The sequence below is a fragment of the Thamnophis elegans genome, chromosome 2 (genome assembly GCF_009769535.1).
Source record: "Thamnophis elegans isolate rThaEle1 chromosome 2, rThaEle1.pri, whole genome shotgun sequence".
NCBI lineage: Eukaryota > Metazoa > Chordata > Lepidosauria > Squamata > Colubridae > Thamnophis > Thamnophis elegans.
The window spans coordinates 107123849-107151527 of record NC_045542.1 but is presented as its reverse complement, the minus strand read 5'-3'; the positions used below and the strand labels follow the sequence as shown (position 1 = coordinate 107151527).

General features: G+C 35.0%; 1 protein-coding gene across 1 annotated transcript; it reads left to right on the top strand.

The window, feature by feature from the left end:
- Nucleotides 1–525: 525 nt before the first annotated feature.
- RFT1 (RFT1 homolog) lies at nt 526–27679 on the top strand. The gene is made up of 13 exons (XM_032210865.1): nt 526–707; nt 4225–4310; nt 5976–6092; nt 7071–7260; nt 8753–8854; nt 9695–9829; nt 11863–11941; nt 13940–13990; nt 16380–16510; nt 18854–18998; nt 20316–20421; nt 25388–25637; nt 26582–27679. The coding sequence occupies exons 1-13, from the start codon at nt 609–611 to the stop codon at nt 26747–26749; spliced, it is 1659 nt and encodes a 552-aa protein (XP_032066756.1). The 5' UTR covers nt 526–608; the 3' UTR covers nt 26750–27679.

Below are 27679 nucleotides of genomic sequence, written 5' to 3'. Positions count from 1 at the left end.
CCTCCAAGATCCCTTCCAACTCTGTTATTCTGTATGTTTATATGTGCATGAATACTAGAGTAATAAAATCTGCTTCCGTTTAAGATGCAGTATGCATAAGATTAACCTTTGCCACGTTTAGGCGTATAGGACATTTCAAAGAAACCCGTCTAACTAGAAAAACCATCAGTAGCAGGTAGTGGCCGCAAACTCAGTGGAGAGGCAATCCATCCCAAATCCCGATCTTTATTCCCAGTACGAGACAGGACTAGGGAAACCAGCCTCTCCTCCACCTTACCGCGGCAAACAACGCCGCAAAAACACCCCTGCCCAAGACAACCGGCCAATTTGGAAAAGGAGCGCCTTCCGCGGCACCAGCCTTCTCAGCTGGATTCCCGGTTTTGCAGGTGTGAATCTGCAGGTGTGAAGAAAAAAGGCAAGGGCAGCGCAACGGTTTCGGCAGCGGATTAGGTGGAACAAGTCCCAATGCCGCCGCCTTCTCGTCCTCCCTCTGCAGCTGACGGGATCCGAGTGCGACGGGGAGGAGCCACTGGCTGCTTCTCTTCTGACAAGGCAGCCAGCGAGGGAAGGCAAAAAGGTCGGAAGGACCGCACGGAGAATCGTTTTGCATGGGCGCGAAGGATGGCGGGACGGTACCGGGGAAGATGGGCTCCCAGGACGTGCTCAGGGATACTGCCAAGCTGGCTTCCTCCAACGCCCTCTTGCAGGTACCCGCCCCAGAAGATGGGAAAGCGGGGATGGAGATCAGGGGGCGCGCAAGCAGCAGCCCTTTCGCTCTCTTTCCGCCTCTTCTGCCGATTGCCGGCTTCTCCTTTCTCCAACTGGCTCTTTCCAGGAGAGGTGGTGAATCTCAAGCTCCCGTTTAAGTGGACAGAAGCCGAACGGCGTCCACACACGTCAATCAGCTGCTGGAGAAGCCGGGAGGCAAAGTGACTTCAATAGGCAAAAATCAGTGGAGTTTCAAAAATTGATCGTAGTATGTGTGACCGAAGTCTTTCCTGTTGGTGAATCGTAAGAATCCAAATGTTGGAAATGATTTTTTTCCCTACTTTAACTTGCTCTCCACTGCAGGAATCCACTGCTCCAGATAGCATCCCAGATAGATGTCTGTCCAGCCCCTATTTAAACACTGCTAGGAAAGGAGAGCCCACTACCTCATAGGGCAGCCTGTTTCATTGTTGAGCATCTCTTTAAAAAATTATCTTGATGGTCAGCTGAAACCTACTTTGTAATCTAAATTTAGTGTTTTTTGTGTCCTGGAGCAACTCTGAACAGTTCTGCCCTGTCTCCTATGGGGCAGCCCTTGAGAGAGAGAGACTTGAAAATAGCTATTATACGTTCCCAGAATATTTCTCCAGGATAAACTTATTCAGCATTCCCCCATTGTTCCAGGACATGATGCCCTTCACATAATAATTGCTTTCCTCTTGAATATATGTCTATTGAGATTCTGAATCATTCAGGTCATGGTTGTCCCAGAGGTGCTTTTTCCAAAAGGCAACTGAACTCTCTTGGTGGGGAAATATTTATTTATTTATGAAAGTTGTTTGCCATCCATCTCATATCCATTGACTCTGGACTTATTACAACAGTCATTCACCAACAGTCAGTTAGAACTGAAGAAGCTTCTTGGGTGAAAAGCAAAACATTTTCAAAGACCGCCCCCAAGAAAGTCCAGTTGCCTTTTGAAAAAAGTGCCTTTGGGTCTCCAATGGATACATTCTAGTTTTCAGTGTCATTCCTAAAGTGATTCATCAAGACATCAAATCCTTTTTGTCTATATTGCTGGCCTATATAATCTCCCCTGCATACACTATATTTGAGGGTTTCCCCCCACTTCCTGTTCAGCTGTTCTGCATTGTTTTTCTATTGAATTTCATCTTGCTGATTTCTGCTTCTTGTTCAGTTTGTCATCATTCTGAATGTTGATACTATCCTCTAAGATGCTTTGGTTCCCCTTATCTCTTTGTCATCTGGATAGTTGACATTTCCCAGAAATCCCTTGAATTTAATCTGAGAATGTACTTCATAAAAACTATTTGTTGAAATAACTGAATAGTTATTTATATACCATAAAAACATTTATGGCAAATGGCAGAATATGTAAGGCCTAACAAAGAATGTATGCCTAAGAGAAATTTGCTTATCGGCATCACATTCTTTGGATAAATACTTACTATTGGATTTAGAGCTGTTCCTGTCATGTTGTATCTCTTCTTATGCTCTTGTTTTCTTTATTTCTCACATTGAATAGCTAATTTATTAAATCTTCAATTCAATGCAAAGAGTCAGATGGTTCTCATTTCAGAGAATTGTTTGCCATCCAAACAAGTTCTTATGATCTCATGTTATCATTTTAGTCACAATTGACAATGAGATAGGTACCATAAGTGGATTTAGTGATACATGCATTCAAAAGATAAGCATTTTCCCTGATCTGCGCTGCTTCTTGCCGGGGGGGGGGGAAGAGGAGGAGGAGGAGGCAGGAGCTGCTCTGGAGCCCGAGAAAGGCCGGCAGGCGCTGCTCACGGCCGGCAGGGCAAGCTGGGCTGCCAGCTGGCACACCGGGGTCCGGGATGGGGCACCTGGGGCTGCTGCTTTGCCGACGGAAGGAGCGGCGGGGGCAGTGGAGCCTCCGGACTCTCTTCCCGTCTTCGAACTCGCTGAATTAGCAGCAAACATGAAATCAGTGGGAGCTTCTCCCTCTTGTTGATGTTTTGCACAAACACGTTTGTGGCTTGGAAAACAACTTCTGCTGCCCAAGCCAGGCCCGCGTGTGGTGGCGGCTGAAAGCTGCACCCGGCACCCTTTCACTGACTCCCTGAGGAGCCACCGCCGTTGCCTCGCTCCTCCTCGTCTTCACCGCACGTCACTGATGTGCATATACACACACACACAATTTTAACAAGATAAAAATGCAAATATTAGAAAAGAAACAAAATAAGGAAGAATAATGTGAAAGAAAGAAAAGAATATAAAGATTATCTTATGATCTTTTGACAGTGGTATAAATGCCTTTATATTTACCCTCTCTAAGATTATTTCATAATTTTGTTGTTCCCACAAGCTATTCTTTCTCATTCTCGGCCTCATAAATCACAAGTTCATTTTTCACTTTTTACAGCAGAAAGGCCAGAAGAGTTTTCCAGTTACTGATAAATGTAGTTATTGATTTTACTTTAATTAAGCAAGTTGTTTTGCCATCTCTGCAAGTTTTATCATCTTCATCAGGCATTCCTCCATTGTGGTTATTTCAGAGTCCCATTCCCCCCACTTTTGTGCATTTTGTGCATGACTTGCAGCTACATTGTTGAGCTTCTATGTCTGGAATAATTAAATCGAGCAATTTCCATAAAACTGCTGCTGCCTGATCTGTAGGCCTAACCCAGGAAAAAAGGACTCTTGTTATATAGAAGAATTCTTTGATACAAGTAATAGAGACAGACTCAGCTTTAAACAACTGATGGAGAGTCATCTTGAAAAGACTAAAGCATTGCCCCACAGATTGGGTTATGCTCTAATCTGAACAAACAGCATAGTTCAGTAGCTGTATGGCAATAAATTAAGAATCATTACAGCCAAGGTGTAATAACAATATCGTGTGTAATTGTTTTCTATTGCCATATATAGAACTTCATATAAAAGCTAATAATAATGCCGATACCTTTTTGCAAAAGCTTTTCATTATGCTCAGATTTTACCATTCTGTTCTACATCCTACAATACAGTAGGATTGCTCTTTTCCATGCTGTAAGGTTTATTTGGTAATGCAAGTTAATGATTTTATTTTGATGAATGTTAGTAATATTTCAAATTAAACTAATAAAAGTTTTATGCGTTTCAAGTGTTTCATGTGCTATAAGTGTGATTAAATCTAAAGGTGAGAACGTTAATTAGACTTAACTCCCTTATAAGGGCTTGCTCTCACATGTATAATCAATACATGAAATATAAGTATCTGTAGAGTTATTACTGAGTTTGTAGTAAAAGTTTATAGGCAGCATTTTTGGAGTATCCAACTTCCACTATTAGAACAAGGAAACAATCCTACATGTCTCTTGAGTGATTACAAATTGAAGGGTTTACTGTTATTTAGTGGAAATAAGATCATAGTGTTAAGATGAAATTCTGAACAAAAGGTAGGCCAAAAATCTAAACAAACAAATGTTGAAATCTTACAGTCTGAAAGTTAATGTTTGAATAATTTCACTTTTCTTTTTGCAGGTGCTATTCCGGCTAATTACATTTGGCTTAAATGCTTTTACTTTACGTTATGTATCAAAAGAAATAATTGGTCTTGTGAATGTAAGGTAATAAATCATCATTTTATAAAAACATGACATATTAATGGTTATAATAGCTTGCTCTCTAATTTCTTTCTGGAATAAATTTGAATAAATTACTTAATTTTCTGCTTCTTGGCATGATTCTGCAAGTACATATTTTGAACTGTATGAAGGAATCAAGCTCTGCACTGATGTATAAATGCAAATTTGAGTTTGTGATTTAGTTTTTTGAATAAACGCCTTTACCTCTAAATTATGTAAATATCTAGTGGTTTTGAAAATGTTATGTTTGCAAAGTCACTCCTGATTTTAATAGGTATTCAGTAGTTCTGAGATATTCTTGAAATGAAATGAAATTTGGTCGCATTTTTATTATTTCAAAATGTGAAATATACTGGGTTTAATTGCACATCAGGTATTGCCAAATGTATTAGTTTTTCTACCTTCCCTTAATTCACAAAAACCTTGCCTGAAAAATAACAGTCATATGTCCAAAATACATTTCTACCTTTAAAAGAATGCTATTGTGTAAGTTGATGCAGACTTAGTGATACTTTAATACGAGGTATCAAACTGGCAGCCCATGGGCTGAATGTGTCATGCACAGGCCACGCCCACCCCAGCTCTGCAACGGGGGAAAATATCGCGATACGACACGTCAATGTGATGCTGCGAGTTTGACACTCGTGCTTTAATGTACTATTCTTTACCTGCGGTTATTTTAAACTACAGCTGAAAGAATAGAACTCTAGGAGAGACCTAAGAAAATATTGAATAATATTTTCTCAGTGCTTTTGCTTTATGATTTTCATTTTGTATATTTCCTGATTTTAATTTTTATTATGAAACCCTCAAGAAACTTGTCTTTAGGCAGATGAAAAATAAACAATGGGAATACATATATAAATCTGTGGTATAAATTAATAAAAACCATTTCCACTTTTCTTGATACTATGTGAGTTACAATTGCATACAAAATGGTAAAATATTGTAAGATTATATTTTTTGTAATTAATAGTGTTACTAAGAAACTTAGCATAACATTTAAATATAACTTAAATAAGATCCAGAAAAAAGAAACTTAAGCTAACATCTAGGGTTCAGTACCAAGCATGAATATAGATTCTAGCTGTTATATTTTGCAGAAACGAGATTCTCAATTAACAAAATATATGAAAGCAAAGTAAAATAGGAAAAAACTTCACTGAAATTTTTGATATCATCTCAGATTTTTAACAGCTACTGTAAATTTAAGAATTCTTTAAAAGCTATGTATTTATAAAAGATTAATTAAAATGTTAATTTAAAAAAGACTAAAACTTAAGTATTTTGAAATGTAAGTAGTTTGAAAATACATATTGGGCAGTTCATATTTCCTCTGTTAAAAATAGGAAGCAGGTGGTAAATGACTTATGAGCTTATTAAAATTTCTAATGCCTAGTTTGTGTCTGGCACAACTTCCACGATATTTTATGACTCTCGCTAGGTTGCATGTGAACCTGGGTGAGTGCAATTCACAATTGATAAGTAAGTAATCCCCTAAGTAATCAAATCTCCTTTGATACATATTATTGATAGTTATAATAGTTACATAGTTAATATAATTATATTAACAATAAAATAAAATTATCAATTGTTGAAATTCCCCTTTTCTTTCTTTTTTCTTTCCCTTCCCTTCCAAAATATTAGACTGACGCTACTTTATTCAACAATAGTTTTCTTAGCCAGAGAAGCATTCCGTAAAGCTTGTTTGAGTGGGAGCTCAAGGAGAAACTGGACACAAACATTTAATCTATTATGGCTAACGTAAGTTTAAATTACTCATTTGAACATTTCAGTTACTTTCTTCTGCAGTTTTTCTGCAATTTTGCTTGAACTTTTGAAAAGGTATAGGAGCTTGTTTTTGAAATCATGATTGCATGGAGAAACAGACAGTTGAGTCCCTCAAGGTAGGCTATGAAATTGTTAAGGGACTTAATACTTACCTAAATTACATCTTAGTTTATCTGTAGTAGTTTCATCCTAATTGCATATATTAATTACCTCATATTTAATTAGGTAATTTAATTTACCTAATTCTAATTTAATTCTAATTGCATATATTAATTACCACATCTCCATAAACCACATTTGAGAAATTGAGAAAAGCTGCTATTCAGCTCTTGCATGAGAATGATTTGCTTTGGAATAATTCTTGCCTTACTGGCTGGAAAAAAAAAAGCAATCACCAATTTTGCAATGCTAATGTTCCCAAGTTAAATAAACTTTGGAAAGTGAGTGCTGGTGGGAAAGACTGGAACTTTTATATAATACTCTGCTTTAGTCAAAGAAATATAAGTGCCCTGGCTTTTTTAGTGAGCGAAGAAGCAAATAAAAGCACACTGTGTGTGTGTTTGTATCCATATTCATGCATATTTGCATATAACACCTGCAAAATTTGCTGTTTGTACTGTTCCTTTTTTGCTTTTTGTATTGGGTTATTAGTTTCCAAAGAGCATTTCTACCCTGAAGCACGGGATGAAAAGTATAGATTTCCCAAATAAATATGTATGCAAAAACCCTGTAAGTTGTAATGCACTCCAAGAAATATTGTAATTAAACTACAGAAATAATTTATTTCTGCAGATGTAGGAAAAAACAGATGCATGTACTTTTAAAGTTTATTGTACTTACTCTTGGTTTGCTAAAACTGGATGCAGATTTTTTTCTAAGAATTCACACTGAAGAGAGAAAAGAGCAAGTTATTAATTTTGGCTTAATGGTTCATCTTCTTAACTTTTGTAGAGTTCCTTTGGGCATATGTTGGTGTGTGTTCCTGGGCTGGATCTGGCTAGATATACTTGAAGTTCCTAATGAAAATGCAGTTCCTTACTATAATTTTGGAGTACTTGCTTTTTGTCTTTCCGCTGTGATTGAACTCCTGGGTGAACCTTTTTGGATTTTAGCTCAAATACATTTACTTGTACGGCTAAAGGTTAGTGAAACTATATGAAATTGTATTTCTTGCTTCTTTTAAAATTATAGTAACAAGCAGATGTCTGAAGTTAAAAAAAATCTTTATTCTGACATATATTCTGACATTTTTTTATAGGCAAAGTATTGATTTACTGATTAACCTACATTAACCTACATAACCAATTTTGTTGTATTTAAGTACAATTACAATAAAGATTATACTTATACTTATTAACTTAAATGCATTAGTCTTATTGATGAAATAATTAATAATAACCACATCAACAACAATAAATCTGAATATCTGGCTGACTGTGAATGAACCATACATAATACAAAGTTACAAAATAATCACAAAGTATCAAGATCAGAAAATTGAACTTGAAGGATTATGGCATAAACTAGTAATGATGGTCCCAATGGTTATTGTACATTGGGTACTATACCCAAAAGCCTTGGACAATATTTAGAAAATCTGCCTATTGATAAAACCTCCAATGTTAGAAACAAAAAGCCACATTGCTTGGATCTGCACATATAAATTATGACAGCCTTGGAAGAACTTGATATGAATGAAGGCCAACATCAGCTAAAGAACTGGCAGCTTTAATTTCACATTGTTATGTATATGATAATAATACCACCTTTTATTTTTGTACAGTTCAAAGCAATAATGTATGTACATTATGTACATAATTCTTCTGTTTCTTATTTTCTTCACAACAATAACACCATGAAATGTGTTGGGCTGAGAAAGTCACACCTCTGGTCTCATGCTATAATTCATAATCTCTTGGTTTCTAGTCAGCATCTTAACCATTACATTAGACTGGCTAAGCAGAAGTGGCAGAAGTGCTGTTCCACTGACAAAATGAGGTTTACACAGAGATGGTCTTGCGGAAGCCACATCTGCATAACCATGAAGTACATGAAGATTCTTCCTTTTCATCTTTGGCAATTGTTTTTATTTCCCTTTAAAAGTTGATGATGGTGTTGTTTAAAATAGAGAGCCATCATTGCAGACATGGGAACATTTGGGACTATAAGATTTCTTTCAGAGTATTGCTTTACCTGTTCATCATTGAGTGATGAATCAACTCAACTATATAGAGTTCATTGAAATCTATAGGATTTTTAATCCTGATAACACTCTGATTTTCCTGAAACAAAGCAAGAATAATTTAATTGAGGTTCAATTCATTGTCTTTGGCACAGAGGATATGGATACCCGGTGAGATTAGAACCACTGAACTGCAGATAACAGTCAGCTGAAGTGGCCTGCAGTACTGTACCCTAACCACTGCGCCACCTCGGCTCATTCTAAATTCATTCTAAAGAAAAAATGTAGTTTGTGAAGTTTCTGCTCTTATAGAAAGTATTCATGGCTTTTCAGAGCTGCATATTTGTAGAAAAGTTTCAATATAAGAATTCTGGATTCCATGTTTTTTGAATCTGACACATAAGTATTAGGAAGTTGAGTTTCTGATAAGATCTTTGTATGTTCTTTACAGGTGATTGCTGAGAGTTTGTCAATCATTTGCAAATGCTTTTTGACAGTTCTTCTAGTAGTTTTGTATCCACACTGGGGACTGTATATCTTTTCTTTGGCTCAGGTACAATTTTCTCCCTGCTTTATTTCCATTTATTGGTTCTATCATATGAATTGGTTGTAGAAACTAGCATGTTTTCCTTAAGTCACATGTAGATTAATGGTGTTCACAAGCAAATATATTTATATCCCTGTGCACGCTAGACACATATAACTTTTAATTTAGCATGATGGATAATTGGGATAGCAATAGCAATAGCAATAGCAGTTAGGCTTACATACCGCTTCATAGGGCTTTCAGCCCTCTCTAAGCAGTTTACAGAGTCAGCATATCGCCCCCACAGTCTGGGTCCTCATTTCACCCACCTCAGAAGGATGGAAGGCTGAGTCAACCTTGAGCCGGTGAGATTAGAACCGCTGAACTGCAGATAACAGTCAGCTGAAGTGGCCTGCAGTACTGTACCCTAACCACTGCGCCACCTCGGCTCTTATGGAAAGCTAGTATATGCTTGTGTCTTATGCATAAGTGCCAGTTTTACTCTGCCAAGGAGGTATGATGAACATAAGGGGTGGCTTAGTCTTGAAAATAATTCAGCATTTTTTACTTACAGCATTTCTCTCATCATCTTAAATTTCTTGGCCCAAGTTAAGGTGAGTGCTCACAAATACATATGAGGTTGAACTGAAAACTGAGGTTGATAGGTTCCCCCTAGAGAAAAGTCATACTGCTTGCATCCTGTGGCCCTTGACATCTGCCTCACCATGTTGATCCTTAAGCAGGATCGGAGTGGATGTCATTGTGTGACTTTGGAATGTTGCCAACTCTTTTGTTGCTGTTCAAATAAGAATGTTGATGCATTGCTATGTTGACAATAAAACCTATATGAATTATTTTTCTTTGCAGCTTTTATACACTACCATTCTGGTATCGTGTTATATAATATATTTCATGAAATTTTTGGGTTCTCCTGAAGCAATCAAAAAATCATTTCCTATTACTAGAATGGTATCTTTTTTACCTGCTTTGGGACAAAATGAGGTAAGTCTTATAACTAAAAAAAATAATCAGATAACTTCTTGGCACAAGATGTTTGTTGTTCATGATTGGCCAAATTGTCCTCATAAATTCTTAGATTAAGTATGATATATTTACCAGTTAGCTGTTAATCGATTTTAGTTTCACAGTCATTTTTCAGGTTTCAGTTGGTTACATTTTTAATATTTACATTTTATTGCTTGAAAAAACAAGCATATGATACTTGAGATCCTGTGTGCACATTTTTGTTATATATAAGATCATTTATGACTTGGATATTCAATATTACTAAATAAAAAAAATCGGTACCTGAAACGGGCTGAGGCATTTTTGCTCTTAGGCTTTTTGTGAGACCTAACTATGATATGTAAACGAAAGATTTCTAACCCTATAAGCAAAAACCTTTCAATGATATCTCTGAACTTAGATTTATTTTATAAAACATGTTTCTTGTGGCTTGTTAGTTTAAATTCACAATGTATTCTTAATTATAAAAGTATCAGCGTTCCAAATATTATCCAGAAATAAATCAGAGTCCAAGGCAGAACTATCCTTAAACTTCCAATTTAATAAGAGAGACATGTTGGCACATCTGTGGCAATCCTGAATCTGAAAACTTCCTAGGTTTTCATCCAATTGAAAGTTCAATATCTTGCCCCCAAACCCACAAGTTCATCACATGGTCCAATCTTCCTCTGCCACGTGGCATTTCCACCTATCTAGTTCTGGTCAGGTGCAGAGACAAAGAATGACCTTGGGCTTCTAGAAAAGAATGACAACAACACATTCTACAATTCTACTCCTTGCTATTTCCCCTCCCAATTACTACACTAATGAAACAGCATAGAGAAATAATAGAGAGTGTGGCAGGCCAAAGATCCTAAAAGGAATATAACTGCAGGCCTGACAAAAAGAGTGTAACCAATTTGTATACTTAAATTAATATTCTGATTATGAAACAGTTATTTTGCATAATCCTACATCATGCTTTATATTTAAAGTTATACAAATATCATATCCAAGATGACTTATATGAATTCAAAATGTTGATTTATCAAGTGTATAATGTGCTCAACAAACTGCAGGGTAGATATATTAAATTTAAACAGAATTAAGAAACCTATGGTGTCACTAAAATCTTTAGGTTGTAAACTATTCTTTTGATTTTAATGAAACTTGACACAGAACAAAACTATTAAAATAATTCTGAAATGTTTCAGAGAAGAAAAGATTGGGGTTGCTATAAATCATTGAGCAAAATACATTTTTAATCATTTTGATATTAGATTTAAACTTCATTTAGTGGATTTTTATTTATGTAAGCAAATCTTTACATCCAGAAATGATTGTACCTTTTAGAAATAATAATTATGTTATATTGTACAGAAATTGGCTTTTGCTAATAGCTGCGCTAGCTCAATGATCCTGCATGCAGATCATTTTTCAGAAAAGTGTAGAAAACCTCTAGCCCAAAGACGCTTATTTTACTATGGAAATATATAGTTAATTCTAATATGAAAACACCTGCGTAAGCTAAAATTTCTGCATTTTAATCTTCTGGTGAACAGTTCAGATGTTATAATAGAAGACATTTCTATGAGCTGCATATTAAAATATAGCTCTAAAAATGAAGAGTCTTTCACATTAACACTTGCAGAAAATATAACAGAAACTGGACCAGGAACAGGCAAAATATATGTGTGTATTTCTATTTAATTAAAATCTTGTTTTAATTAAATATAGTGTTTTAATTAAATAGTTTTTGTTTCAGAGGTTGTGTCATGTAATATTTTGACTGGTATATCAAAGTACAGTAAATTGAATCAAGCTTAACTCTCAATGACTTCCTGGAGTTTTCTTGGAAGTTGAATGCTAGCTATTACTTTCTTTCAGGATTTCTTTTTAGCCTTCTTAGCCCTGGTGTTCCAGAGAGGCTTGTTGTCCAAGTATTAACTGGGGCCAACTCTGCTGTTTTTAAACCCAGACAAAATGGGACAGGGTACTTAATTATACCTAATTATTTCTATATCTTTCAGGATATTGTTAACTGGAAGGAAGCAAGGTTGACTTGGAGTTTCTTCAAGCAATCATTCCTAAAACAGGTTTTAACAGAGGGTGAGTACGACACTTGCTTCAACTTGAATTTTTTTATTCTCAATCCCCTTCTGCCAACAATAGCAATAAGAATGTCATTTATGGAATTTTTTAGAATTATTGGAATGGGTTTAGGCTAAAGAGCAATGGGAAGAAACATGCTGATTTCATGAAATTGTTTTAATATATGTTTTGTCTCTGTTCATTGCAAAATGGAAGGTACTGAATTGTTTGATAAATATTTTGAGAATCTTTGAGAAATACTTGCCTACTACTTCAGCTTGCAGCGCCTTCTTTCTTTCTTTCTTTCTTTCTTTCTTTCTTTCTTTCTTTCTTTCTTTCTTTTCTTTTCTTTTCTTTTCTTTTCTTTTCTTTTCTTTTCTACCTACCTACCTACCTACCTACCTACCTACCTACCTACCTACCTACCTACCTACCTACCTGGTTTACATAGCCACCAATCTCTCAACAGTGACTCTGTGTGGTGCACAGGGTTAAAATCAAACCAAAAGAAAAATAAGAAAAGTAATGTAGGCTGAGGGCAAACCAGCTTCAATCATAAGAAAGACAAACTTAGTGATAGGCACATCTAACTTACAGACCGTCCGAGGCAGCCCCATGTAAAGTGTGTTGCAATAGTTTACTCAGGAAATACCAAGGCATGAGTGACTATGAGCAGGGCTCCTGATCCAGGAAAATATGCAGTTGGATTAGCTGTTACCTACTCTTTGAATTTTACCTATGTTACCTACATCTATGGTGGCTTGGGCATGTCATGAGAATGTCAGATTCCTAAAGATTTCCTATATGGAGAATTAGTGCAGGGAAAGCTTCCTAGAGGGAGACCACAGCTTCGATATAAGGATATCTGCAAGAGGGATCTAAGGCCTTGGGAATGGACATTAACAGCTGGGAAACCTTGACCTCTGATCGTTCAGCTTGGAGGCTAAAGACGCAGCATGGCCTTCTCCAATTCGAAGAGACACTTGTTTGGCAGGCTGAGGCAAAAAGGCAGTTCCGGAACCAGCAAAAGCTGGAGGCTGGGCAGGAAACAGAATGTATCTGCTCTCAGTGTGGAAGAGATTGCCACTCCTGAATTGGACTTTTTAGCCACACCAGATGCTGCATTAGGACCTCTTTCCAGAGCACGATACCATAGTCTTTTGAGACTGAAGGATGCCAATCACTCTTTGAATAGGAGTTGAAAGTCCAGGAGGACTCGAAATTTGCACACAATTCTGACTAGGCAGTGTTACCCTATCAAGTACTAAAAGTGGAAATCATCACAGCCAGAAGCTCTAAAATCCAAAGACACTAGGATTGAACCGAACCTGTTCTTCCCTATTCAGATTCCCTTCGCTTCCAGACACAAAGAATTAACCCCATCACTTGCTTATCCTGGGATAGAGATACATACCTGAGAATTAGCAACATATTGTTGATAACCCTCATTGTAGTGTTTGCAAACTATATTGCTCATGATGAATATAAATGGGGACAGCACAGACCCTACAAAGAAGGGAGCGTGGAATAGATCTCTCCTTTCCAAGAACACTAAGTGTAACTGGTTCTGAAATAAGGAGCAGAACCACTTCAATGCTGTGTTCTTCTACTCCAACCCCAGAGTGGTTTCAAGGTCCAAAATATACCATGAGTAATGGTCTTGCAGGCCACTGAAAGAATAGACACATCTGCTCCAGAAGGACAATCAGTGTTGTCTTGGGTTCATGCCCTGGTCTGAAACATGACTTAAAAATGTCCAGATAATCCTCCAGGTCTCTCCCAACAACCTTTCCTAAAAGATGGAAGTAGGAAACATGATGAAAACTGTCAAGATAAGATAGGGTAGAGTAAGGTAAGGTAAGGTATAAGGTAAACTTTATTGTCACTTCTTTTTCTGTGAATACACTGTTTGTTTGAATTCAAATAAAGTTTCTTAAGCAGAGAAACTTTATTCCCAAGCCTGAGCAGGATCACCCTTTAAGAAAGAAACATTAATTTGAAATATTAATTCTATAGGTGAAAGATATGTGATGACTTTCCTGAATGTATTAAATTTTGGAGACCAAGGTAGGAAAAACTTTTAAACAAAATTTACATTCATGGAAGAAATATATGTTAATATCTAAAAATAGCCTTAAAGCATTTTTATGTAATTCTGATTTTTGATGATAAATATAATAAAGGTTTGAGGTATTTTGTTGGTGTGTTATCTAATATCATCTTATTATGAGACTAAGATTACAAAGGGTCACAATGATCGGAGTTGTGCAGTACTTCAGTTTTAAAATCAAATGTTTTGGACTGTCCAGACGCAAGTGGAGCATCTCTGTGCAACTCTTCAAAGTAACTGTATCTTTTCTCTCCATATCGATATTGTGATATCGAAATGTGGAATTTTATTATTTATTTATTTATAAAATTATTTGCCATCCCTGTTGAAGCCAATGACTCTGGGTGGTTACAACATGAAAAACATTAATTATAATTACACATCAATTATAAAACTACAGATAAAACATTATTGTCCAAGCAAAACAAATCTCAATGCAAAATGACTTCTTGATTAACATAGGTGCCTAAAATTTACGGTATCACTTTTAACTTTTGGACCTTGGAACTGAGTTTCCCATTAGAATCCCTCTGGCAGAGGCACTTAGAAATGCCACACTCATTTGGACAGTCAAAAGCCTCACATTGTTATAATGCTTTAGACCACTGGTGTCAAACTGGCTGCATCATGTTGCCATCACGTGATGTTTCATGACGTTTTTCCCATTCGTGGAATTGGGATTGGCGTGGCCTGTACATAACACATCTGGCCTGTAGGCTGCCGGTTTGACACCTTTGCTTTAGATTGTGAGACCTCTCTTTTTTTTTGAGGAGGAGGAGGAGGAGTGTGAGAAATCATTTAAAATGAACTAATAGGGAAGTGTCAAATCCCAATGCATGCATCATTCAAGTTGCTTGCAATTAATACTAGAATATCTGGATATAAATATAGCAAATTAATATTTTAGTTATCAAGAAGGTCTGTTAATGTCATATATTTACAAAACTGAGGTATCTGTTATTAATCATAATAGTACAAGGCTTAAATTGAAGGAAAAACACTAATGCCATGCTAGGATATGGCTTTAATGTAATCACAGGAATACAAAATTTAGTGGGAACAATTATTGTATTCTCAACTTCATGAGGGGTTCCTATTGTTTATACCGGGTGAGACTCTAAGAGCAGAGTGGATGTATCCAGGTATAAATAGATCATGCATAACTCAGGTTTCTTGGAAAAAGAAAATGTGAAAAACAGTAATGTAATTCCAGAGGGTTCCTCATTTGTTATCTAGCTATGTTCCAAGAGAGGATGGAGATTAAATTATAATCATGGATGAATCAATATTAGGGATCTCAACTGATGACCTGAGCAAACAATTGGGGGAGATAGTGGGATGTAAACATTATCCCTAACTATTGAATTTGTTTTCCTGTGGAATCTTCTGTGAATGCAGGTGAATTATGAGGCAGGATTTTGTTTTCAAAAAGGAGGGAGGGAGGGAAGGAAGGAAGAAAGGAAGGAAGGAAAGCCTAGGCATAGGCCTAACTGGTGGACAATATTAATGACTGCAGAGCTTGAAATCTCTGGGGAATGGCTGTCAGTAAAAGAGCTGGGTACTTTTGTGGAGAAATCGGAATTGTGAGGCGTCGAAGAGTCATATTCAGTATGAATTTATGAATAGATTGTGGCAGTTTCTAATTGTCTCCTAGTGATGCCATATGTAAACTTCAGTCCTGCAATGAACTGATTCTAAGTGTATACTTTCTCTTAATAATAATGCCATATCTGATTCCATGTTAATGAAAGAAATAATAGCTTATATGCTGCATTGGATAAGTTGAGACAGCTGACTTTCTAACATGGCAATATGCTGGTCTTTATTTGTCAATGAGTTCCCAGAGCATTGAATTATAAGGATATAAGTCTAACACATCTGGAAAACATCAGATTGAAGATTTCTACTATAGTTCAATGAATGTGAAACAAATGCAAGGTCTTAGTGTTGTTAAAATTCTGCAGTTTGAAAAGGGATCGTTTATTTTACTTGGAACTGAAAATGATTTTCCATTTGTATGAAATTAATTTGTCACAGTAATTGTTTGTTCATTAGTGCGCATGGAGTAGATTTCTCTATTAGGTTGATTGTTGTTATAAAAATAAATTATTATATTATTTTAAAATTATATTGGCTCCCTGGGTTGCAAGTGTTATTCAAATAATTTATCTGAAACCTTGTAGAATGTTATTTTTAATATTTATAATACTTTTAATCGTAATATAATACTTGCAATATTTTTGATCTTAATAGAAACATGATTTATATAGAGACTAATTTATATTGTGAACAGACATTAAGTTAATAATAAATGTATTAACTTTATTTTTCTCCTCCTTTCCAAAGGTGTTTATGATATTATAAACAACCTTGGTTCTTTGACAGCTAGATTTATATTTTTACCAATAGAAGAGAGTTTTTATGTATACTTTGCTAAAGTTCTAGAACGTGGGAAAGATACTAAGTTGCAAAAGCAGGTAGGTTTAGTTTATCATTTGTTAATTTAACACGCTATAGAAGTAAAAAGGATGAAAGTATTGATCAGTGTTTTCTAAAGCATTAATACACGTTTTCACTAGAAAGAGAGGAAAACTGATAGATGTATAATTAAGCATAGAATGGAGAATGTACGTAAGATTTTTTCTTCTCATGATATATAGAACCTCTATATTATGACAGAAAGCTATTTGGTGAAATTGAATGGTGAGAAAATGAGGGTGGGTAAAAGGAAGGAATATATTTGTTGCATTTTACAAATAGCTCTCTGAAGTTAATGGAAGGTCTAAAAGGCTGAGGGATAAGTGTATGGACGATATGGCCTCAGAGTCAGTTTCCTCCACCATTAGTCCCCGGGAATAGCAACTGGAGGATAATGAACTCTTCTCAGAAAAATTTATTTGGCTAATTTCAGAACAGTGCTGGTCTTCTGTCCTTCCAAGAGGCCTCCTTGTATGTTAATTAGCTCTAAAGTACTTCACAGAACTAAGTAAGAAAAATCTTGATCATGGTTTAAAAATGTTAAAGGAAACACACTGTCCTATAAGTGTGCAAATAAAGGTGTATGTACACTATATATATATATATATATATATATATATATATATATATATATATATATATATGTTTTTTTTATTTGTGCTGATAAATAAATAAAGGGAGACTAGTATAGATCTATTTCAAGCTATTTAGCTCTCATCAGCTAGCCTAAATAGCTAGCTGATGAGAGCTAAATAGCTTGAAATAGATCTATACTAGTCTCCCTTTATTTATTTATCAGCACAAATAAAAAAAAACACAAATATAACAAAGGCAACAGTAAAAATATTGGGTTTCTGTCGTGATGGACTCTTGTGACGAGCCAAAGGACAGAGGATGGAAGCAGTTAGCTTCCTCCCATAATTGGGGCTTACCAGGGGTTGTAAAAAATCTAATAGATACCTTTCACCCTGGCTTCGCTGATAAACGGATAAGAGCCTGTGGCCTAATGGCTAAGATCTTTGCCTAGTATGCCTAGTGTGCAATATAGCCCAGGTTCAAATCCCAGTAAGGGTATGGCTAGCTGATGAGAGCTAAATAGCTTGAAATAGATCTATACTAGTCTCCCTTTATTTATTTATCAGCACAAATAAAAAAAAACACAAATATAACAAAGGCAACAGTAAAAATATTGGGTTTCTGTCGTGATGGACTCTTGTGACGAGCTGAAGGACAGATGATGGAAGCAGTTAGCTTCCTCCCATAATTGGGGCTTACCAGGGGTTGTAAAAAAATCTTTATATATATATATATATATATATATATATATATATATATATATATATATATATATATATATATATATGTTTGTGTGTGTGTGTGTGTGTGTATTCTGTACATATATCTTTATTTGTATATATGTATAAATATTTAGCATATATAAATATGGTAAAATTATGCTAGAATTTGTGATTTAAAAGCAGGATGTTATTTTCAATTAATTTCATTGTAGTAAATTATTTTCGGTGAAAGTACTCTGGATTGGATTACTAGCTCTTGAATAAGTATGAATATACATTTCATATAAATGTTTATGAGTAAAATGCAAAATATTATGTAGAAGTAATATTACATAATTTACCTACTACAGAGGCCTCTTACTGTGGGAAAAAAACAATTGAAGGAGAGTGCTAGACGTGCTGTTTTGAATCCTGGAGAAAAGAACTAAATTTAAAACAAACAAACAAACAGTGCAAGATAATTAAGGCTTTGAAATCTAGACCGCAAAAATTTGGAAGATCATTAAATGGCAACAAAGAGAATTTTCATTTACAGTCATCTGGATTTTTGTAGCCTAGATAGAGTAGGCTAAGTATCATGTTTATTTTAAGATCTGATTGATTTGCTGTAAAAGTAAAAAATAAAGTCTGATATAGTTTACTAGGAGTGTTGCGTGTTCTTGCTTTCCCTATACTGCATTTGACGGTAGCTGTCAAATAGATTTACTTTCCCAGAGCAGATTTCCCAGTGAAATTAAGATATTTTTAATGAACAATTTGTACAGATCAATTTATGTCTGTAAGTTGCAGCATATCATGTATATTTAAATGTGTCTATTATTAAATATATTCTATAAAAATGGCCTTTGCTTAATTGTAATAACCTCACTATGACTAAAAAACTAAACAGGCACCTTATAAAGATGCCAAGAGTTCCCCATTGCCCTATAAATTTAATACAAATAAAGAAATGAATAAAATCTGATTATTCTGTGTTTACATTTAGCATAACCATCTTGAACAGTTTTATTGTTTATATTAAATAAATATATAATTCCTTTTTAGGATGAAATTTCTATGGCAGCTACTGTATTAGAATCACTGTTGAAACTGGTGCTTCTGATCGGCTTAACTATTACAGTATTTGGTTTTGCCTATTCGCATTTGGCACTGGATCTTTATGGAGGATCAATGCTTAGTTCAGGATCAGGTAGCACTTATTTACTTTCTGAAAAGTACTTTCATAAATAAATTTTTTTTTTGAAAGCCTCTTTGATAGACTTTTATCTCTGGAAAATGTACAGAATATTTGGAAGAATTGATGCATAGCAATCATGTTACATGATCTAGTTGTCTAGATTTTTGCTGCCCAGATGGATTTAGTACATGTTGATAGGACTGTGCAATGACCTGAATTCAAAGGAGAGAAATGAGTCAGAGTGTGTATAGACATTCATGTCACATTTATCTGCCTTTCTTTAAATCAAGCATCTATTTTCAACAAGATCAGGAAAAGATGCACATTCTTTCCCTTCAAATCTGGTTTTGTGCATCTGGATTTTTGCTATTATATCGAGACATTACACATACAACAAATTAGGTTGCAGTGCTATGAATACTGGGATGATTTTCTAGGTGCTACATCCAGAAATGGATTATCTTCCTTTGATGGAAAGATCAGCAACCATTTTGAAAGCAAATTCTACATAGAGGAAGTGGGAAGGGAAAATATACCAGAAGAACCAATGTTATATTGTTAGTGGTTTGCTTCTGTAGTCAATTCATCTTTTATAATTGGAGAAAGAAACCTCTGCTCTCTACACTTCGCTGAAGTAAAGCTTCTAGTTTCCTTCACCATTGGGCATACTGATTTAAGTTGCACAGGGATAGTAGCCTAATAACATCTGGTGGGCTGCAGGTTCCACTCTCATAATTTAAAATAAAGCCACAACATTTTTCCTGACACGTGAAAGACTTGTTAGAATTGAAATATCTATCAACCTATCTATTTATTTGGTTTGATTTTCTATGTGTTCATATATTACACATACATTTATATAGCTTTCAATGGCTGACTCAATTTTAATATAAAATTAATTTTGGAATAAGCAGAATAGATTAATTGTCTTTTGGCATCTGCCACTTTTGTGAAAGAGATGAATAATTCTGTTAATGGATTGCACATTCAAAGCAGCCATCTGGCTGGAACAGGCTTTTTGAGGCCTTTAGTTTGTCTAGTAAAGCTTTCTCTGACATTGATGGAGACTAAGAAAAGGAGCAGCCCAGAGCTGTCTTACCATATATAGAATAGCATATACATTTAATAACTAAATAAAAATAAAATATTGCCTCCAGAGTTTAACCCATATTCAAACCTAAATTGAAATTGAATATTTGAATTAAAGTAAAAATTTAAATAGCTAGATTATGTTGATTGTGTTTTATAATTTATTAATATTTTTATTTGCATCTTTGTACAAAATTAAAGTTATGTGTGATTAATTTACTTGTCACAATGTTTAATCAGGTCCAACTCTCCTTCGTTGGTATAGTTTGTATGTCTTGCTGCTTGCTGTTAATGGGATAACAGAGTGTTTTACATTTGCTTCAATGTCTAAAGAAGAAGTGGACAGGTAATGTAAAATTGCCACAATTACCAAAAGTTAATTTTAATTCTACATTGTCTGTAATTTTGAATGAGAAAGAACCTCAGAATAAGTAATAGCTTAAATTTGATAGCTATTCTCCCATGCATAGAAAAAGAAACATTCATTTACACAAGGAGCTATTCATGAACTGAAAGATTTAATATAACTGGGAAGTTTACTGATTGTTAGACAAGTAGTTTATGTACATAACCCACCTAGTCCCTGAAGATTCATCTAGATGTATAATCAATTGGAGTTGAAGAGTTGATTTTAATTAAGCTTCTCAAAGTCAAGTTAGAGGTGTCCACACTAAATGAAATTACACACCTGGATATTGCGAGGATTGAGGTTGAACATGATCTTGAGTATGAATCTTCTATTCTTCCATTCATTCCATTAATCCTACCACTTAGGCATAGGAGATATTCATGAGTACAATTCTTGAAAGGGATAATGATTTGTGAATTATTTATACTAGATTGTTTTCTAATAAAGGTAGTCCTTGACTTGATTGAGCCCAAAACTTCCATTGCTAAGCAAGACAGTTAAGTGAGTTTTACCCCCATTTAACCATCTTTCTTGCCACAATTGTTAAGAGAATCACTGCAGTTGTTAAGTTAATAACACAGTTGTTAGTGAATCTGGCTTCCCTATTGACTTTGCTTGTTATAAAATTGCAAAAGGAGATCACATGATTCCAGGACACTGAAACTGTCATAAATATATGCCAGTTACCAAGTGTCTGAATTTTGATCATGTATTTACTATGGGGATGCTGCAATGGTTGTATGTATGGAAAAACAGTCTTAAGTTATTTTTTCCATTGCCATTGTAACTTCTAACAGCCAGAAAATGATAGCTTTATCAGTTGAAAGCTACCTCTATATCAAAGGGCTGAATTTCAAGTCTGTAGAATAGAATCCCAAGCTGTATTTGTGGGGAGCTGTTGGTTGAATTGTGTAGAATCTTAGCTAGTTCTTTGATGCAGTTCCTATGCATATTTATTTGCCTACAGCATAAAGCAACTCATCCAATTACAACAGAATTTATTAACTGATCCTCATTATGTATAACAATATTTGATACTGGCCTATTTTTAAAGAAGAGTTAAGAACATTCTAGTTATAAACTTTTAATTAATTTATATGTGCCTGATCTGTATTTGGAGCAGGGGAAATAGTCAATGAACAAAGGCTTTCAGAGTTGTTCAGGCCACAGAATCTTAGTTAGAATTTTTTAGAATAAAACTCTATGGAGAGGTATATACATCTTAGTGCTATTAATATTGCTAACCTTTGGTACCTGCTTCTGAAAATTAGCTGATCCACCCTGCTCGTTTCATTAAACCTTAGAAAAATTACCATGAGTGCCCAAAACTGCATTCAAGTAATTTCCCTCCCACTTTCTTCTCTATCATGAAACTCCATAAAGTTTTCATAGAACTTTGGAAAACCTAAAGCAGCATTCTTCCTATAACTATTTTCAATCTATAGGGTCTTGCTAAGGTTTGCTTACCAACTGCAAACTACAGAAAATTCACACTGCTTCTTCTACGTTTCTGGTTGTTTTCTTTCTTTATTCTTATATTGTCTTCATCAGTCTCTCTTCTGGGTTCAACAATGACAGAACTACTTATGTACTGCCTTCCCTAAAAAAATGGGATACATTCATATATATCTGCCTTGAAAATAACCCTTGTTCAACTGTATAGCACAATCAAATATCAGAATATGATATTTGGTTATTATGTCGTAAACTCTTTTATGGTAATTTTTATGTCATAAAATGTTTTATAAATTTTTATAAAATTCTATGAAAGGCATGGGTCTCAGATTTTAAACACATTCTGTAAGTTATTTTGTTTGGTTCAAAACACTTTGCCCTAAGGGCACTGCTTTACCCAGTTAAAGTTTACAGGAAAAAAAAGAGATTTAGTAGTATATAGATAGGCTTCTCTGCCATTTCCAGGCACCATTTAGCTGAATATTTCTTATATAGCAATAAACATATGGTTACTGCTAGATATGGTTCGGTGGTTTGAATCACTAGCACCGTGTAATAGAGAGAGCTCCCGTTACTTGTCCCAGTTTCTGCCAACCTAGCAGTTTGAAACCATGTAAAAATTCATGTAGAAAAATAGGAACCACTTTTGGTGGGAAGATAACAGTGTTCTGTGCACCTTCGGCATTTAGTCATGCTGGCCACATGGCCACGGAGACATCTTCAGACAACACTGACTCTTTGGCTTTGAAACAGAGATGAGCATCATCCCCTAGAGTCGGGAACGACGTACATATGTACGAGGAAAACCTTTACCTTTTATATGACACCTTTGATATGGTCCATTATGTTTATGATAACTCTTTTTCAAGGAAGATATACATCTGACTCGTATTTTAGCAGTCAGTGAACACTTAACATTTGCTTATAAGTAGCCATCCACATAGCTAAAATATTCAGATTTTCAAATATTCCTAGTGATCCCTCTTTGAAGATTTTTATCTGTATGATATCTTTTAGTCATATTATTCTGAATAGTGCATTATGTAAATTTACAGGGCTACAATAAAATGGTAGTCCACATCAATGGTTCGTAAAATGGTATCAGGAACTTACTCATAGTCTTTTTAAATATATGAAGTGCAAAATCTTAAAACTAAGCATAGCTGTTAGGATTTACTTCTCCACATTCACTGGTGTGACAAAAGAAATAAGATGCTACCCTTGGTCTCAGTGGGCAAACTCATTCTGCTTGATCCTGGGTGCCTGACCTTTGTTGATACTGATCTTTAAACCTTGTACTCACTCCACAGACTCTGCTAGAAGCAGAACAATTATTCCTGAAATTGTAAGTTTCTGTGAAAGGGTTAGCCTTTAAAATACAGTTCAGCTCCTTCTTTTGAGAATAAGCTTCATCATAAAGGTCTGCTTTAGGTCTTTCTGTTATGGCTGTGAACTAATTTCAGTAGTGCGACTGGCATAATAATAGCTGCCAGCCTCCTGTTAACTTTGCTTTGACACCACTATATGTTGTGGAGGTCTTGTACATAAAAAAATAAAACTTTGCTTCTAAACTTTATAAGTAAGTAACACTTGTTCAGTGAACCTATTCTGTTTTTCTTCTGAAAAAATTCTGATGCTACATATGCTAACTTTATTGACTAAGGATATGTCTCTTGTATATTTCAGTCAAATTTAACTTTATAGAGAACTTATCCCACTGAAAAACAAATGATTAATTAAACATTTAACATTTTGAATTACATATTTAAGATAATGTAGGCTTCTCTGCAAATTCCTGTCACTGTGCAGCTTCCATAATTTTGTTTTAAATTGACTTTTGATCAAGTAAAATACATTTCAGAGAGTTGTAAGATGTGATTAATTGTAAATTCCCAGTAAAGCTATCCTCTAGTGTGAAAGGCAAAAACCTTGAAGATGTTCATTACAGCATTCTAGTTCAAGATCGGAATAATATTGAATTAATCTTCATTTTCATGAATTCGTTATTAATTCTCACTTCCCACGCATGGGAGTCTCTGCATTAGAGGACTTCCTTAGACAGCATGAGTGTGAGGAAAGTAGAGACACTTAAATATTAAAAGGATGTTTAAGATACTATTTAGTTCAGTTTGATCAGTGACATAGCAAAACAGTTCTCTGTACATAAAGGTCTGGGCAGAGAGAAAAGGTACTGTTATTAAATGTTACATTTTAAATTGACATAAATAGATGTCACTATTTATAAGCTCATCCATATAACAGAAATATTAATATTGACAGACAGTCCTCTAAAACGCAATTACCATCAATGCATATTTGTGGTTGCCTTACTTTTCAGTTCAGTTTTTAGACTTCATCAGCTTTTCAACAGAGCCTTTTTTTAATTAAAAAAAACCTTAATAAAACCTATGATGGTTGATTGTGTGTTGTTATTTATATCATCCTTATATCTCATTTTATATCATATGGTTTGGACATAATGCCAAACTACTCTTTTGGTATGACATACACAAACTTTCTCTCTCTCTGGAAGTATGTCAAGAGATCAGACATTTTTAACCTCTTGTTTAATTTACATATTTTATAGCTAAGTCCAAAACTAATGTTAATCTTTGTAATAATAGTTAAGGGACTAAGTCAGGATCAGCAGCTGTGGTTGGTAATTGGTTTTCTATGCCATAGCTATATACCTCAGTTTGCTATATACTTTGGATGTAATGATAAGCTGTGCTTAAATTGAATACAGGCCTGAAAGCTTTTAATCTTTCTGAGGCTGCCACAAAAGATAGAAAAAAGAGAAGAAAAAAAAGATACAAAAGCTCATAATTTAGTACTGAGACTCAATGAGGTTTGTACGTATAATAAAACATTTTCTCAATGTTCAAAGCAGTGCATATATTGTATCTCACACCTACTTATAATGTGGATCTAATCTGTGTCTCTTTCATCATAATCATTTTAAATGTATTTTTTTCCACAATAGTCAATGTGTTCTTCTTTTAAGTTTTTGGAAGGTGGAGTCATAGATGGGAGAAAACGATAAAACTATTTTCTCTTCTAGCCATATCTGGAATATTGCTGCTTATAAATAAGATTAATAAATTGTCTGGAATAGGATTAAACTAAAGGATGGTCAATTTACAAAAGACAGACATACAGAAAATGAACCAAATACAAATTTGACACTTGAATAAAATTTCATGGTTTAATTTTACTTCCTGAGTTGGTCTCAAGGAAGGGAACTGAAACTCACCTACTCCATATATCTACATTACAAGATGTTACAGCAGTGCCCTGCTTTTTTTTTTAGGTTCCTAGCCAATGAGATCTGCATATGGAACAAGTTAGAGGTTTACTTAAAAGTTGCCTAAAAATAATTCTAAAACCTTAAATTGCTGAGATGCTGAAATGTGGAAAATGTTTTTACTTCTTTTATTTTTGTTTTTAGGTATAACTTTGTCATGCTGGGTTTGTCCTTTGCATTTCTGTGCCTGTCCTATTTCTTGACCTCTTGGCTAGGGAGCATAGGATTTGTCCTTGCCAACTGCTTCAATATGGGGATCCGAATTTTACACAGCCTCCACTACATCTATAGATACTTCGAATGCAGCCCTTACAGACCTTTGAAGGGCCTTCTTATTTCACGATTCCTGGTTGTTGTTTATATCATCAGTGGGATGAGCACTAAGGTTTCAGAGGTGGGTGATATTTTTTCTTCCACTTTGTTTCATTTGGACAAAGCAGGTGACTAAACTAGCACTTCCTTTCACTGATCGGAGAGTCATTTTTTGAAGCGCCCCTTTAACCCACTAGGTCCAAATAGCTGCATCTTCTCAATTTGTCAACTTAAAAGACCCTTTTCTGGGTTTCTGAACCTAAAGAAAATAGTATTGTTAAATAAATTGCATAATAAACAAAGTGGAGAAATGACATATTGCTGTTCCGTATATACAGATCATACTTGCAAATACGAATGGGGTGTCTTTTTCCATGTACTTAGTGTGCCCTCATCTACCTATGAAATAGGTGGCACATGGTTCATGTTTTTTATTCCATAAATGGTTCAGAAATAATGCCAATAGGAGATCAATTACCTTTATTAAAAAGATTCTAAAGGTTTGAATACCTGATTATCATGCTGCAGTGTCCCTAGCAGCTTCCATTCTGCTAGAGTTGTGAATAGTTTTGGATCAGACATTACTTTTAAATCATATCTGAACTATTTGAGCAACAGTCGCACAGTAGTTCAAGTGCAGTACTGCAGGCTACTTCTGTTGACTGCCAGCTGCCTGCATTTGGCAGTTCAAATCTTACTAGGCTCAAGGTTGACTCAGCTTTCCATTCTTCCAAGGTGGGTAAAATGAGGACCAAGATTGTTGGGGGCAATAGGCTGACTCTATAGACTGCTTAGAGAGGGCTATAAAGCACTGTAAAGCAGTATATAAATCTAAGTTTTATTGCTATTGCTATATATAGGGCAATTTTGCTATATAGGGCAATTTTGCAAGAAAATGATTAAGAAACAGGTTATAGTCTGTAGATGATACCATCTTTCCTTTACCTTTGAATCAAAAGCATTAACCTGGTGGTAAGATATGTTTGCTTTCTTCGTCATAGTAATTTCAGTTTCTTTTCTTTATAGGTGTTTCTGTGCTGTGATAAAGGGTGGATGGCCAGATTAATTCATGTCACAGTTGGAGCACTTTGCCTTATGGCAACTCTCACGACAATATTTTTTACAGAGACAAACCTAATACATTTTGTTAGAATGCATATTTTATCAAGATATTCCAAAGAACAATTAAAATAATGCTAAGTTATAATAATAATTATATATAATTAATAATGTTAATTTGATAAAGGGATTTGTATTTAAATGGATAATTATTATACAAAGATGTATAAAGATGTAATGTTTCTAATGATTATCTGATTGAAATTTTGAAACAGCCATGCAGGGAATCCTCACTTAATGACCAGTCATTAAATGAGGATTCCCTGTATGTCTGTTTCAATATTATAATTTAGCTACCATTCAAAGTTACAATGGACCTCCTCAGAACTACGTACAACCTGATTTTGAATGACTGTACTCTCCTCTGGATTCATGGGATTGCATTCTGGAAGCTTGGCAACCAACTCACAATTATGGCTGTTTACTGCAGTCATATGGCATTTTTATTCCTGGTTTCCAACAACAACAACAACAACAAAAAAGCCCATTGGGTAAAACAGGTTTTACTTTATGACCATGGCACTAACTTAATGAATATGGTATTTGCTTACAACCGCAAACAGGTTGCTAAAATCAATCATGGTCACAAGGTGATCCTCTAAACAACAACTACCATGACTTAACCACCAAAATTCCAGGCTTAATTATATTAGTAAGTTGAGGACTACATGTAGTTGATGACAAAATTAAATTTTGAGCCTGAAACATTTTAAATTGACAACTTTGCCAGGTGCCAGCTATTTGTGAATGGAGTTATTTTCTAAATATATTTTATCCGGGAGGTTACCGCTTCAGAGGGTTCTGGTTGTTTGGGATGACTTTTAATGATAAACATGGAGGAATTTAAATGTGAGCCAGTGTGGTGGACTAGGAATGAATAAAGTCAAGTCCTGCTCCTCAATTAGGCATGGAAGCCAGCTGGGTGACTTTGAGCCAGCCATTCTCTCTCTTTGTTTAGACTACGAAATTCAAAAAAATCCACTCAGACCAGTGGAGTAAAATATG

Bases quoted from the DNA above. Each gene is read 5' to 3' on its own strand.
- RFT1 (XM_032210865.1), top strand. From the start codon at position 609: ATGGGCGCGAAGGATGGCGGGACGGTACCGGGGAAGATGGGCTCCCAG. The intron at 6,093-7,070 runs GTAAGTTTAAAT...TAACTTTTGTAG, and splicing joins TTTAATCTATTATGGCTAAC to AGTTCCTTTGGGCATATGTT. The intron at 13,991-16,379 runs GTAGGAAAAACT...TCCTTTCCAAAG, and splicing joins ATTAAATTTTGGAGACCAAG to GTGTTTATGATATTATAAAC.